The sequence below is a fragment of the Callithrix jacchus genome, chromosome 10 (genome assembly GCF_049354715.1).
Source record: "Callithrix jacchus isolate 240 chromosome 10, calJac240_pri, whole genome shotgun sequence".
NCBI classification, from domain to species: domain Eukaryota; kingdom Metazoa; phylum Chordata; class Mammalia; order Primates; family Cebidae; genus Callithrix; species Callithrix jacchus.
In genome coordinates, this window is record NC_133511.1 from 111,453,318 (window position 1) to 111,469,238 (window position 15,921).

General features: G+C 41.1%; 1 protein-coding gene across 8 annotated transcripts in view; it reads right to left on the reverse strand.

Annotated features, from left to right (window-relative positions):
- Positions 1 to 15,921, reverse strand: part of AMBRA1 (autophagy and beclin 1 regulator 1) — a 205,002-nt gene that overhangs the window by 34,193 nt on the left and 154,888 nt on the right. For all 8 annotated transcript variants that reach the window (XM_035262527.3, XM_035262525.3, XM_078340929.1 and 5 more), the window contains 3 exons: positions 11,216 to 11,326; positions 2,410 to 2,598; positions 1,331 to 1,485 (listed from right to left, as the gene is read on the reverse strand). In XM_035262527.3, the coding sequence (XP_035118418.1) occupies positions 1,331 to 1,485; positions 2,410 to 2,598; positions 11,216 to 11,326 (455 nt within the window). The remainder of the gene's footprint in view (positions 1 to 1,330; positions 1,486 to 2,409; positions 2,599 to 11,215; positions 11,327 to 15,921) is intronic.

Sequence of the window (15,921 nt, forward strand, 5' to 3'; positions counted from 1 at the left end):
GGAGAGGACCACACCATGCCACCCATTTTCTATCACTTTGTACGTAATGAGTTCTATCTCTAGTTATTTCTTTAAAACAAATGCTTCCCATTCCAGGCATTCAACAACCATCTACATGCACAGCACTAAATGAGGGACCCTGAGGGATATCCCCCTAAGGAGCTTACACTGAAACGAATTGGGTGGATTAAACACATACGCCACACAGCTAAAGAAGACAAAAAACAGCCAGGTGTGGTGGCTCAAGCCTGTAATCCCAGCACTTTGGGAGGCCGAGGTGGGTGGATCACGAGGTCAAGAGACCATCCTGGTCAATACGGTGAAACCCCGTCTCTACTAAAAATACAAAAAATTAGTTGGGCATGGTGGCACGTGCCTGTAATCCCAGCTACTCAGGAGGCTGAGGCAGGAGAATTGCCTGAACCCAGGAGGCGGAGGTTGCGGTGAGCCGAGATTGCGCCATTGCACTCCAGCCTGGGTAACAAGAGCGAAACTCCGTCTCAAAAAGAAAAAAAGAAGACGACAAAAAACAGACCAACAAGGACATCAAACTATAAATGGTACAGACTGCACCAAGTACTAAGGGAATTCACAGGGAATTTAGCTTCAGACAAAGCTTAAATACTATCTAATTAGAGAACTGTTGAAATGCTTGACTCCCCTTGACAAAACCCTGGCTAAATGAGCACCCATGGGATGTGGGAAGCTCACTCAGGCACATTAGTCTGGCTGAGGCCTAAAGGCCACAAACCACAGGATGTCCAGAAGGCTTTTACCGCAATTCAAGAGAGACACACCTCAGACAAGAGAGGGTCCTAGACAGGACCTTTTCTCCACTGGTGAAGTGGATGGGATGATTAAGAATACAGCAGCCGCCTAAAGTCTTCATCTTCCATCATAATTATAACCCACAGAAAAGAACATTTCATGGCACACTATGACTTTTTACAGCTTGTTTCCGCAAAAAAAAAAAAAAGAAAAGGAAAAAAAAGCTTTAAAAATAAGCATTTCACCAAGTTCTTTATGCATCTTCAGATTAAAAGTTTCATGCAGAGGTAAGGAAGTATTCAGTTTATCTGAAGATACTTTCAGGCCTCTGGGGAATGCAGCACATATTCTGAGGTGTGAGGAAATTCCTGCCTTTGGTAGTCCAGAGCTTCTACAAATGAAGCCTGCTGGTCATGGATGGGCTTGACTGGAGCTATTCCTTACTCCTTATGACTGTGTGATAGCTCTGGTCCTGGCTGGGAGATCACACCACTGTCCCTCATTACCCTTCCAAGCCTAGGAGAGCTGTCATACAGTTGAAGGCACAAGCAGTGGCACTCACCCTCATGGAGGTCTCTCCACCATGGGCCTGTTGCAGCCTGAAGACCTGGGCCACCATGTGCTCTGTGGAGGGGTGCAGCAGGATCCTTCGTGAGGCCAACCCCACCATTACATATCTGCCCATTGGGGACAGGCTCACCGAAATGGCATTAGGACCTGAGGGCCAACAGAACAGAGAGATATTTCCTAGTATTCTTGCCCTTCCAAGGAAACAACTTTAACTCTCACACTTCTTTTTTTCTCCTATCTTCATAATCACTTGCTCATCCTGGGGTTATCTCACAGGACTGTGGTGAGTAGTGCGATAAGAAGGTATATACATACTGAGTTGGCCAAGAGCCCTGGGCACTAGGTTGTGCTAACCCTTGTTGAGATGCTTTGATCCTGTCTATATGTTTGCTATACGGAAGTACTTAATAAATGCTAGCCACTGTTCTCATATAACCCATTTTTAAAAACTGGTAACATCCTGTAATTACTATATTGAAACCCACTTTTTTCATTTAATACATTATGAACACTGATCTATAAGAGCATTTTAAGGGCCAGTGGAGCAATTCTATCACTGCACCATCATTTGTTTGGGCAACTCTTAAAAAAAAAAACAAAACACTACTTAAATACAACCCAAGGTGACACCAGCAAAACAAAACAAAACACTCCAAAGGCACCAATTTGACATTTTTCTGTATGGTAACCCTGCTGTGAACACCCTTGTATGTAAATCTTTGTACAGTTTTCTGATTATTTCCTTAAAAGTTGGACTGCCGGATCAAAGAGCTCACACATTTTAAGAGGCTTGAAATACACAGTCCCAAACTGTCTTGGCATGTGTGTGCCACTTATTCCTGGCCATCGTAACAGGAGCATGCAGTAGGACTCTAATCCTGAGATTCTTCTGCAATGTTACTAGTCAGGTAGCCAGGACTCCTGCAAAGCCATCTCTCTCTGGCCTGTGCTCCAGTGAAGGTAGGGGCAGTATATGACCATTAGTCCCACTCAAGCCATGCCTCACCTAGGAATGACCATGCCAAGGCACCAGCGTCCCTCTGTCATTAGGTTGGGCTTCCTATCCCTTACCAAATCGCTTGGTGTAGAGCATTTCACCCAGGTTATGGGGGGCCAGGGAGTACACTGCCAGGATCCCTTCATCGGGAAAGCCCCTCTGACTGCTGGGGATGAAAGCTGCCAGGAGCTGGCCATCTGCAGAAATGTCACAGCTGGCATCATTGTAGATCTTGCAATTCTGCACCAGCACATTCATGGAGGCTGCATCAGACAAAGAAAGAAAAGAGGATAAGAAACTTTGAAGTTGATACTGTGAAAATTCTGGGGCCAAAAATTTAAGGGCCTTCCTAAGGTCCTGGACCTTGTCTAGAAATGCTAAAGGATACCTTCCCATTCAAACTAAAATGTCAAATGAACAAAACATAGGAGGCAAGTAAGATATGTCTCTTCTCCCACTTTAGTAGGAAACTACAGGATAGTCAGCACCACCACAACAACCTGCTGAGTTCACACTTAGGAAACATCGCTTGAGAGATTAGATAAGGAAAAAGTTATTAAAAATTATTCCTAGAGAACCATTTAACAGCTGTTATTGTCCCAGAGATCAAAACTAAGATAAAGGAAAATCCAAACCCACTGGTTCCAAGAAAAAGGTGATACAGGTAGAACTTTCTTGGGGCAGGAACCCTATTCAACACCTGTTATGTGACCTTAGAGAAGAAAGTCATTTCACAAATTTGTGTCTTACTTTCTCATTTATGAGAAAGAGAACTGGAACATCTAGCGATCAGTTTTCTGGAAGAGCTCCTTGCTAATACTACCCTCTAACTCTACAAAGAGAGGGAAAAGAACAAAGCCCAGCTGCGGCTGGATGGCCAGGGCTCTTTTCATTTCCCACTATGCTCTATGCCAATGTCCATGGCAGCCCTAGTCTACACTTAGCAGTTACTGAGAACAAAGTGCACGGTCAGGCAGGCAGCAGGCTCAGCCTGGTAAGGTGGCAGGATTTGAGGGTGGAGGATGTCTGTTGGTGAGGAGCATCCACTCCACACGATAGGACCAATGAGATGTTAACTGGCACTGTGCCTACAGACCTTGTTTCGGTTTTCATTTGAATCCCTCTCTGAGTCCCACTGTGTGATTCCCTGCCAGGAGGTGGTGGCCTATCCTTGATGTGGGCATAGAACAAGAGTGACCACATCATGGCCCCAGGCAGAATGGCACAACACATTCAAACAGACCAAGCTCCTCTGGGCTTTGTCTCATTTAGATCTACCACAAGCAAAGACACTTTTTACTGTTTCTCTTGTTTAAGGAACTGTCCACTGACAGAGGCATTCTGGTAAGTTTTTAAAAGCCAAGCTCAGCTGCCCTCACCAGAGTCCAGGTGATTTACTACAGTCAGCCAAAAAAACCCTAAAGGGCAACTTTCCCTAGGAAATTACCTCAAGAAAAATAAAACAAGGAATTGCTGTTTCAGAGGCCTCCAGGCTTATGCAATCTCACTTAGTGATTTGTAAAATTCTATTTGTTCTCCTTTTCCTGTATGCTGTTAATGAAGCTACAGAGATGCCCGTGTATATCGAAAAAGGCATCAGAACACATTGATTAGGCTATTGTGCCAACTTGGGGGCTGACACCTACAGCATCATTACACATAAAGCTGAGGAACAACCACAAGGATGGTTCTGTTTGCTAACTAATAAAATAATGACATCCAAATACTCACTGCTATCACCATTAGGCCTTTCTACTGCTCAACTCCCAACCCACCATCTGCTCTAGCCTGTAAGGCTAGATTTATCTAGTTAGCACTGGGACCGTCTGCTACTTACTCAGGGTCCCAAGCCCTTTGCCAAAAAAAAAAAGTCAAAAAGGCAATATCCCTCTCCTTTTCTGGATCAACACAAGAATCCAGTTGGGGATACAGAACCAAAGGAACTGGGAGAAGTTTCAGAATTGAGACCATCTTGGTTTTCTAACTCTGAGGCTGACAATGCTCAGATAAATAAAAAGAAACTTAATGATTTATACTCTAACCACCAAAAGCAGGAAGAGAAAGAAAATAAAGAAATCATAAATATTAAGTAGTACATGAAAGGAGATGGAACTCTGTGGGCTTTAAGACAGCTTTGAAAAGTTACCATCTTATCCACACTTAATGTCTCTAAAATGTATTGTGGGTATGTTATCAAAGTAGACTTTCCTATCTTGCTGTTACATAGATCAACCTCATGTGTGTTAACATATATTTTGGTTCAAACATATAGAAGGCTACAGTAATCCTCAAAACTCATCCCCAACTCACGAAAAAGCATTTAACTGCTTATGAAGACAAGGGGTACAGAGGAGAGTACAAGTAAGGTTTTCCTTCTTCTGGAAAGCTTGGCTCTAAAGCCCCTGAAAAACTGGGCATATGAACAAAAAACATTTTGTCAGCCTCAAATCCAGGCCACTGTGCTTGTGTTTGTATTATATGATGACGATTCCAAGTCAATAGCTATCTCCCAAATTCTGCCCTCTCCCCTGACTCCACCCAACTTCACAACTTCCTGGCTACTGCAATGAGTTCACAGAGATATAAAAAGGACAAATAAAAAGAGAATGCTGAAAATTGTAACAGCTTTGCTGGTAGCATATTCAGTTTCAGAAATGTTGCAGTTCATGATTCAGGGTTTTACTTCTACCCTAATGGGATGTGGTAGGCCTAGAGTGATTTAGTAGCTCCACTGCACTGGGTTCTGTTTACAATTTCATTCTCACATTTGCTGCTTGTTGTCTATTAATTTCGCATGTGGAAAAGGAAATGGTCAGTTACAATCATAAGTGTCACTGCTTCAATTCACTTGTGCAGCTTCCTCTTGTAAGGTTGAGATTTTGATGACTTAATTCATACAGGAAGAGATTTCTTGGATCTCAATTACTTGTTTACTTAGGGCACAGGAAAGTAATGTACTAATGACAAGGGACAACTAACTCATCCTTTCTGGATTCAACAATCATGTAGGGAGAAAAAGGAGAAGTGAAATATAACCAAAGACACTAGTAGTCTTTGTTGTGCTCCATATCCTGCATGACCCCAGCAGTACACAACCTTTAACATGTATCAAATCACCAGGAGGGCTTATTAAAATACAGAATGCTGGGAGGGGGCCTGAGAACGGGCATTTCTAACAAATGCCCAGGTGTCTCTGATGTTGCCGGACTGGGACTACACTTGAGAAATGCTACCTCGTCAAATAATCCTTAGTCTCCAAGATGTATCTCCAATAACTGGCTTTCATTTAAAGGCAAAACACATATTGGAAAAAATAATGGGTAGTTATCTGGGCAGTAAAGAATGGAAATAAAGGTTAGGAAAGAAAGGATTTTCAAATCAAAACTGCTCAAGAACTTCAGGGGGCAGCTCCAGAGGGAGAAAAAACAATGCAGGAGACAGCAGGAAGCCATGTTCCAGACTGCAATGTAATCTCCTCCCAATTAGAAATGATTTCCAAGTGAAAATGCCCTAGCAGGGAATGGGAGGGGTTAGAAATACTGATGCCTGGAGGAGCAGATGGCTCTGCCTTCCTATCAGCTCCATAAATTATAAACAAACACCTTGTACAAAGATCGATTTGTAGCCTGTTGCTGGCTGGCCAGATGAGGCCATGGGAGCGATTAGCAGTTGCAGTGCTTTTGCAAATGCATTAGATACCGATTTGGAAAACCCAAGGGGGGTTAAATCAGCAGAAAAATTTCCTCTTGGCTATCTCTGAGCCCCTTGGATTTCAGAATAAGACCTGTACAGAGCTCCAGATGACCCATAAATACTCCCTGAAGGCACTATATCCCCTGTGGTATGGCCTGCCCCACACCACTCATCCACCGGGTTTCTTAAGGCCTGACAGAACAGCCTAGTGACCAATTCCATTTACCCAGTAGAAGTTTACTCTTAAAAATCAGTGAATCTTTGACTAGCCTAAAAAAATTAAAATAAAAATAAAAATAAAAAGATAAATCATAGTGAATCTAATGTGCCACTTTTTTCAGGAAAGCAATTTCAAAATTATCTATGCATGAGGCCTTATTCATAAACTTCGAAACACTTTACAGATAGTAATTCATTAATCTCAAATCCCAAGTGAGAGAAGCAGATGACAAAATCTTTAAGCCTACCTCCAGGAAAAGGTTAAATGCAATTCACATAATCAGCTTGGTGGTTGCTGAACCCATGAGTAAAACTCAGAATCAGGCTGGGCTCACATGTGTAATCCTAGCACTATGTGATGCCAAGGCAGGACAATCACTTGAGGTCAGGGGCTTGAGACCAGCCTGGGCAACACATGGGGGGCAAGACCCCATCTCTATTAAAAAAAAAAAAAATCAAAACTCAGCCAGACATGGTGGCATGTGCCTGTAGGCCCAGTTACTCAGGAATATGAGGCAGGAGGATCATCGTTTGAGCTCAGAGTTTGAGGTTACAGTGAGATATGATTGCGCCACTGTACTCCAGCCTGGGCAACAGAGCAAGACCCTGTGCCTAAAAATAATAATAAGTAAAATAAAAAACAAAACCTCAAAGATTAAACTCATGTGGAACTTTCACATGAATAATCAGACAGATCACTAGAACAGAACAGAGAGTCCAGAAATATATCTAAATACAGAAAAGAAATTAATAGTATGACGAAGATGACATCCCAAATCAATGGAGACAAATGAATTATTCATTAGTTGGGACAAGTGACTAGCCATATGGGGGAAAATTTGGATCATACCTTGATTATTTAGGACCAAATTTCCCAGTGAATCAAAGACTTAACTATTAAAAAACTAAAATATAAAAGTTCTAAATTATTTCCCTAATGATGACACAAAACCAAGGCACCATAAAAGGAAAGTTGTATAATTGTGACTACTTAAAATAAGTTCTATGACAAAAATAACCTTCAGCAAAGTCAAAACTCGAATGACAAGTAGGAAACTCCTATTATAAGTTAATTTTCTGATTTATAAAGAACTCCTGTAAAATTGCTAAGGAAAAGCCCAGTAACACAATAGAAAAATTGGTGAAGCACATGGACAGGTCAAGAGAAGAGAACACAAATGGCTGTGTATATGAAGAGGCATGCAACCTTGTTTCTAACATGAAAAATCCAAATTTAAAATACCCATATACTGCCTTTTTTTTTTTACATTATCAGATTTGCAAATATCAAAAAATTTGACAGCACATTCTATTAGCAAGAGTTTATGAAATCAGGCATTCTCATGAACTGCAAGTGGAATAATAATTTGGCACAAGCTGTACAGAGTGTGGTAGGCAATAACTACCAACACTACAAATGCACATTCTTCCTCCCTGCAACTCCATTTCTAGGAATGTATCCTAGAGATATACCTGCTCTTGTGCAAAATGATAAACTACGGCAGTTTGCAGAGCAAAAGATTGAAAACGACTTAAAAGTCCTTTAATAGTAGACTACTTAGAAAATCATGGTACATTCATACAGTGGAATACAAGGCAGTCATAAAAGAGAACAAATAAGTTATTTATTTACTGATATGAAAAGATCACTGAGCTCTACTGCAAAGAAAAAATGCAGAAAGTATAGACAAGTACATACAGCATGCTACCATTTGGTTAAATAAAAGGCAGAAAAACACATATTTTCATTTGTTTGTATATACATATAGTATTTTTGAAAAGATACACAAGGAACTGCTAACAGTGGTTACAGATGAGGAGGACTGGTAGGGCTGGGGGGCTTCTTACAGTATTATTCTTTTATAATGTTAAATTTTTTGAACAGTAATATCAATTTCAGATGACAAAGAAACAAAGTGACAAAATAACAAAACAATATAACTTTAAATAAATTATGGCTAACTTTAAATAAATTATGGTCTAGAAAGCTAGAGATGAATAAGCAAACTTCATTTTCAGTAAGGGAAAAGGTGGACTGTGGTTGATTCCCAGCAGAGTTAACGAATGAATTACTGGATATGTGGGCTATAAGCACTTAGAAATGGATGACTGCTACTGAAGTTTCACTGAGACAGGACATGAAAAATTAACCTGATTTTCCTTGTCCAATAAAGATACCAAGACTGGCATATCAGGAAATGCCACAGACAGAGAATATCTTAATTATTTTAAGGCAAATGGCAAAGTCTTATAATATCATACAGACAAGATAGAAAAATGCTGACTTCAAATATGAACAACCAAGCCCAGAGTGCTAATTCATAAACCAGTATCAACACAGAGGAAGTCTACAGTAACATACCACAAGGGTTGGCGCAATGCCCTGCCTGGTTCACTACTTTCTGCTAACAATCTGAAGCAGGACAGAAGAGTATGTTTATTGAATTAGCAGACAATGGAATATTGAGAAAGAGAAACTAGGCCAGGTGTGGTGGCTCACACCTGTAATCCCAGCACTTTGGGAGGCCAAGGCAGGTGAATCACTTGAGGTTGAGGAGTTTGAGACCAGCCTGGCCAACATGGTTTGTAGAAACCCTATCTCTACAAAAAAAAAAAAAAGAAAGAAAGAAAGAAAGAGGGACTAAAACAAAGTTCAAATAGATGATCAGTGGCAGGAACAAGAAACTACAGTTGACAGTAAGAAAAAACTGAATAGAAACAAATACAAATCTATTTTCGTTATTAAAAGATCAAGCTGTACAAGTACAGGATGGTTGAGTCCTGGTTTAATAACAATTATAAAGAAATTTTAAGTGACTAAAAACTCAAGAGTGGCTTCTGAAAAAACTGCTGAAACCACAGGGTGTCACAGAGCGAATAGTGTTTGTTGGAAGCACCACTGTACTCTGTATTTGACAGCTCACATCTAGAGTTATCTAATCTGTTCTGCCCCCCTCCACTGAAAGTTGAAAGTTAAGATGAGCAGAACTGTCAAGGACTTGGAAATCAGTGAAAGGAATCTAAGGTCTGACCTTTCAACAAAGATTTAATGGAAAATGGAAATTTAGCTTAACTAGTCAGAGGACTGTCACTTGAAAGCAGCATCATGAGATTTATACTACAGAGATTCAGAGACAGAACTAGGACCAATGGGAGGAACTAGGACCAATGGAGGACCAACAAGGGAAATGGCGGCTCAGTGTGAAAAAAGAACTTTTTTTTTTAAGACAAGGTCTTGCTCTGTTGCCAAGGCTGTAGTGCAATGGTGTGATCTTGGCTCACAGCAGTCCCAACCTCCTAGGCTCAGGTGATCCTCCCACCTCAGCCTCCCAAGTAGCTGGGACTACAGGTGTACATGACCATGCCCAGTTAACTGTGTTTTGGGGTTTTTTGTTTTCTTTTTTAAAGACAGGGCATCACTATGTCACCCAGGCTGAAGTGCAGTGATGTGATGATCTTGGCTCACTGCAACTTCCGCCACACAGGTTTGAGTGATTCTTGTGCCTCAGCCACCCAAGTAGCTGGAATTACAGGTGAGCACCACCATGCTCAGCTAATTTTTATATTTTTAGCAGAGATGAGGTTTCACCATGTTGGCCAGGTTAATCTTGAACTTCTGGGATCATGTGATCCTCCCAACTCCGCCTCCTAAAGTGCTGGGATTACAGGTGTGAGCTGCCAAAATAAATTTTTTTTTTTTGAGATGGAGTCTCACTCTGTCACCCAGGCTGGAGTGTAGTGGTATGATCTCTGCTCACTGCAACCTCCACCTCCTGGGTTCAAGCGATTCTCCTGCCTCAGCCTCCTGAGTAGCCAGGACTACAGGCACACACCACCATACCCAGCTAATTTTTTTTTTTTTGTATTTTAGTAGAGACTAGGGTTTCACCATGTTGCCCAGATTGGTTGAGAACTCCTGAGCTCAGGCAATCTACCCACCTTGGCTTCCCAAAGTGTTGCGATTACAGGTGTAAGCCACTGCACCCAGCCCGAAAGAATATTTTAACACAAATTTAGCAGTGATGGTCAGGCCACCTTGTCAATGTGGTCTATCATCAGAAGCTGTCAAGCGGAGGGGGAACCATCATCACACTTAGGAATGCGTAAGAGAGGGCCCTTTACAAGGTAGAAAGTGAAATGAGAGGTCTAAAATGTTGTAATTCCAATAGAACAACTGGGATGTAGACTGCAGACTTCACTAGAAGCAAGGAAACAAACAGCCATGTTTGCAAATCAGATATCAACCCACCATACACTTAAGTTCATTAAGAACTGGAATAATTAACATCACTGTAGTCTTTCCTAAAGGGTCACAAGGTTTAGCTCTTGGATCCTACACTACCTTTTCTTTCTCCTCTTTTCAGTTCCACCTAAACTTTAGGTTTTGGCCAGTGAACTACTAGTCCACAACCTCTTCAGAGCAGAGAAACCTTTATTTTGTGTCTATTTCAGTGCTACTTCACATTGTTTGCTGTTGAGGGTGGGTGTAAGACATGTTTGCTGAATTGCTTAATTGGGAGTTGCAGGCTGGGCGTGGTAGCTCACACCTATAATCCCAGCACTGTGGGAGGCCAAGGCGGGCAGATCACTTGAGGTCAGGAGTTCAAGACCAGGCTGGCCAACATGGTAAAACCCTGTCTGTACTAAAAATACAAGAATTAGCCAGCCATGGTAGCATGCACCTGTAATCCTAGCTACTTGTGAGGCTGAAGCAGGAGAATCGTTTGAACTCAAGAGGCGAAGGTTACAGTGAGCTAAGATCATGCCACTGCACCCTAGCCCAGCCTGGGCGACAGAGCAAGACTCTGTCTCAAAAAAAAAGAGAGTGTTACAAAAGAGGTGCAAAAATGGCATGAAGACACAACCACTCAATGGGATGACAAAAAACCCAGGGCTCCATGAATTTTTCAGTTCTGGCTCACCAGTAAATAACCCTTCCACTAATACCCCCATTTGACATTGACTTACCATTACTGATTTCAGGGAGGTCAAACTTAGTGAAGTCCCACCACTGGAGCCGGTAGGTAGTATTGGCAATGTTACTGGCCACAGCGGACTGTCCATCACCGATCACTGCTCCTGTTGAGGAAGAAGTCAAAGATAGCACATTATATTATTTATCCACTTTCCACTGCAAAACATAAAACAATACTGGGATTAGCCAGGGAGAGAGAAGAGGAAAAACTAGACTATGGCTGAAGAAAGCTAATGAGTCCCACCTGGCAAGTCTTTGTCTCAAAGAAAAACCAGGCATGTTTGTCAGGCAACAATTCAATGTGGAAATATAATCCCATTCATCAGCTCCTCCCTTTGTTACTTAACATTTATTTAATGCCAACAATGAGCCAGGTACTTTACATATATGGTCTGCTAGGCTTGACAGCTAAAGAGACAGGTATATTTTCCCAAAAATGTGGGAAAAGAAAAAATGAAAAATGGGAAGACACCATTAACACAGAAAAGCCAGTAGCATTTCAGTCCCTGGATGTCTAGATAGTAAGCAGCACTCTTTCAGACAAAGTATCTCCTCCTTTATCACCTTCTTCCTAAGAGGACATCTCAAAAACAGGCTTCCTCCAGGGAAGAGACAACTACTATACAGCTGACTGGATAGAAAGAGACAGCAAAAAACAAATGAGGTAATATTTGTTCATCTCTTCTGGACCCCTGGCATGTAACACAATAAAAATTTATGAGCCTCGCTTTGCAGCATCAGAATATTTTTATTAAGGCCATCTTTTATAATACCTACTCCCCCCAAGAACCTCCTTGAATCCACATTTGCTTGTAACATCTCAGGGTTTAACTTTCTCTGAGATATACTCTTCTGTGTGACATTTTTTTTCCTTGGTAACCAATTAAATAAAAAATGGATTTTTTTTTAACAGGGTGACACTTTAATTTGCAGTTGTATTTCATGTACATGAACATGTCATTTCCTCCTCCTCCTTCTGAGGTGCATTTCATACACAACCACCCTCCTTCTGATCAGACAGAGTCAAACCCTCTTGGGAGAATAGAACATTCTTATATGCTAGATAACCTAAATCAAAGCCTTACCTTGAGAAACCGAACTTGTTAGAGCTCACCAGCCTTGCAACAATGGACAATTTCATACCTAGATTCTTCAGTATCACTTAGTCTTCCTCCTCTGCCCATCACTGCAGAAGCATCTTGTGAACTGTAGTTTTTTTCTTTTAGAGTGCGGCATTGATTGCACTCTACTCCTGGTGTTGCCCTATTCTTTCCTCAAATGATCAAGAATGGTTCAAATAGAAAACTTCCATATAAGCCAAGAAATATGGGGAAAGTACTCTCTTCACTCTTTTCCAGTTGCTGCTGGCCACTGTGTCAGAAGGCTAATTTTTTCAGCATTCATTTATTGATAGTCTTGTCCTTGCCCCATTTTCAATTTGTAAGGAAAAGTACAAATAACAGTTCATTTCCAAAATGACGATACTTCTAGATCATGTATTCTCAACATGGGGAGTACCACCCTCATGGGGGTAAAAATTGGTTCATGGGGGCAAAAATTTTTTAAAAAAACTTAGTGCAATCATTTTTTTCCCCTCCAAAGTATCAGAGTATATAAATAGATACACATTGTACCTGTGATATTAAAATTTCATGGGAGGGGAGACAATTAGGGAAAAAATGTCTAAAAATATTCCTTAGGGGGGCAATAATGGAATAAAGGTTAAAACAAACTGTTCTAAATAAATGGATACCCCCAAAACAAGACATCCTTTAAAATCTTGCCGATTCAAAAACACAGTCGCAGAAATGATCTCCCTAAGGCCTGAGAATGACACCATTTGGGGGTGCCGCCAGTGAGTCCACTGACCTGAAATCTCTATTTGAGGCCCCTATGGCGTATCATTCAAATGAGGTAAATACATACCCTTGCTTTAACCTTCACAGAAATTCCCATTTAATAATGGTATCTGACTTTTGCTGAACTTCCGGATCATGAGGAGGGCAAGATACCTGAAGGACTTTATTAAAAGGAACTTTCTTGATTTTTTTATGCCTTTTTGATAATGAAAATCATTTTTTAGTTACAAGATCTACCACTTCCCTGAAAGGAATTATTCCATTTCATTCTGATCCAGGCTCAATTCCACTGAGCTTCCAAATTGTTTCCTGGTCTTGCTTATCAAGATGGTTGACACCCCTCTTTGACCACTAGTCTCTCTCAAATTACTTTAGTTCCTTATCATTTCCTCCAGCTTTTAACAGAAAAGCATATAACCCCAAATGGTAGAAGGTAAGTTGATTTTCTCAGTACATAATTAAAAAAAATGCTAGTTGCTAAGAGAGGGTAGAAAATAAATTGAAGAAACAAACCTCATATTGTAAGAGGTTATTCTGGGGGAATGGATTAGAACTACAAACAGGAAAACAGTTAAAGAATAATAGCAGATTCTTTTTGAATACTGTTCATCTACAAATGGGAACACAATTATCAAGACTCCCAACTCCTGGCTCCAGAGGCATCCTGTACTGTCCATGTCTCAAGAAATGTCTTCTGGAGAACAGTTGTGCCATAAAATAAACTGTGTAGAAGAGACTGGGGAGGTGTTCTCTGTCAATGGTGCCAGGGTGCTGAAGAGGAATGAAGCCCGGCACCAGGGAGAGTCTTTTTTTGTGCCATATAAATACAGATTAGGGAGCTAAGGATACCAGCAACAGAGTAGAGTACTGTCACCAGGTTTTTTTCTGCAAGAACTGTAGGCCAAGTGAACCTGTTTCTTGGAAACATCAGGAAGAAAAAGCCTGACGTTATTAAAACAACCCCAACCATTTAGTAGGCCTCTGGCCACTGAAGGCATAGGAAATGTGCCAGAGGGGGTTAATGGACTGAGCTAGAAAGCATTTACAAACGAAGCACTTAGCCTCAGAAACCAAATACTGACAGACTACTGAGGGATTTCTAAGGCTTCAAGGTTCTCCCATATAGTAATGAAACAAGCTAGACTCAAGAGTTTCTCAACCTCTGCACTATTGAAATTTTAGGATAGATAATTCTTTATTTGAAGAGTCTTGTGCATTGTAAAAACATTTAGTTAGCATCCCTGGCCTCCACCCACTAGATGCCAGTAGCACCCCACTCCTAGTTGAGACAACCAAAAATGTCTCCAGACATTGCCAAACAACCCCTGGGGATAAAAATCATTCCTGGTTGAGAAATGCTAAGCTAGATAAACATATCCTACATTTTAATGCCAAGATAGGTGCTCTTAGCATCACTATTAGAATGTCTGCTGCTAACCACCAGTGATGCTATTATACTCATGGAAAGAAATTAATCCAAGTCACAGCATTACCACTTGAATTTTCCATGTCTGCCAATGGGATCCTACAGCTTGTTTTTTTTTGTTTTAGAGAATACAGACTTCAAAATCAACTGGACCAGATTTTGACACTTCCTGTCATTATCCACTATACTGTGATTTGTATAAATCTCTCTGAACCTCAGTTTCCTTATCTGTAAAAAAAAGGGGTATAGTAGTACCTACAACTTACAGGATTGTTGGAAGAATTTACTGAGATAATAAATGTAAAGTGGTTGGGCGTGGTGGCTCATGCCCATAATCCCAGTAGTTTGGGAGGCCAATGCGGGCAGATTCCGGAGCCCAGGAGTTCGAGACCAGCCTGGATAGAGTGAGATTCTATCTCCAAAAAAAAAAGCCTGGGTGCAATGGCTCACACCGATAACCCCAGCACTTTGGCAGGCCAAGACAGGCAGATCTCTTGAGGTCAAGAGTTCGAGACCAGCCTGACCAACAGGGTGAAACACCACCTCTAATAAAAATACAAAAATTACCCAGGCATAGTAGTGATGCGTGCCTGTAGTCCCTGTTACTTGTGAGGCTGAGGCATGAGAATCGCTTGCACCCAGGAGAAAGAGGTTGCAATGAGCTGAGATCATGCCACTACAGTCGAGCCTGGGATACAGAGTGAGATTCTGTCTTAAAAAACAAAACAAAAAAAAAAATAAATACAAAAATTAGCCAGGTGTGGTGGCATGTACCTGTAGTCCCAGCTACCTAGGAAGCAGAGGTGGGATGGCTTGAGTCTGGAAGGCGGAGGTTGCCATGAGCTGAGATTGCACCACTGCAGTACAGCCTGGGTGACAGAGCCAGACCATCTTGTAAGCAAGCAAGTAAGTAAGTAAGTAAATAAATAAATAAATAGTGATGGCAAATACTACGTGTCTAATAAATGGCCTTTAAAGTTACGTCTGTCATCTACTCCAATCTTAGTGTATATTTCATCTACAGTTACAACCTGGGTGACAGAGCCCGACCCATCTTGCAAATAAATAAATAGTGATGGCAAATACTAAGTGTCGAATAAATGACCTTTAAAATTATGTCTGTCATCTACTCCAATCTCTGTATGTATTTCATTTACAGTTACACTACTTATATTAGCATCAACGGCTCTATAATTAACAGCTTATAGAGAGATGTCCTTGTATAAGAGACTAGCCCAAATAGTGTGCCAGGGCCAAGAGAGAGAAGTGTTTAATACGAAGATTAAGAAAAACTGTCTGGGCCCTATATATATACCCTTGGCAACTTTCTCCTCGAAAACAGCCCAGTCCAAGATAAACCACATTCTGGGCCACAAAACACCATGTAAAATACAAAAGAAAAGAAATCATACAA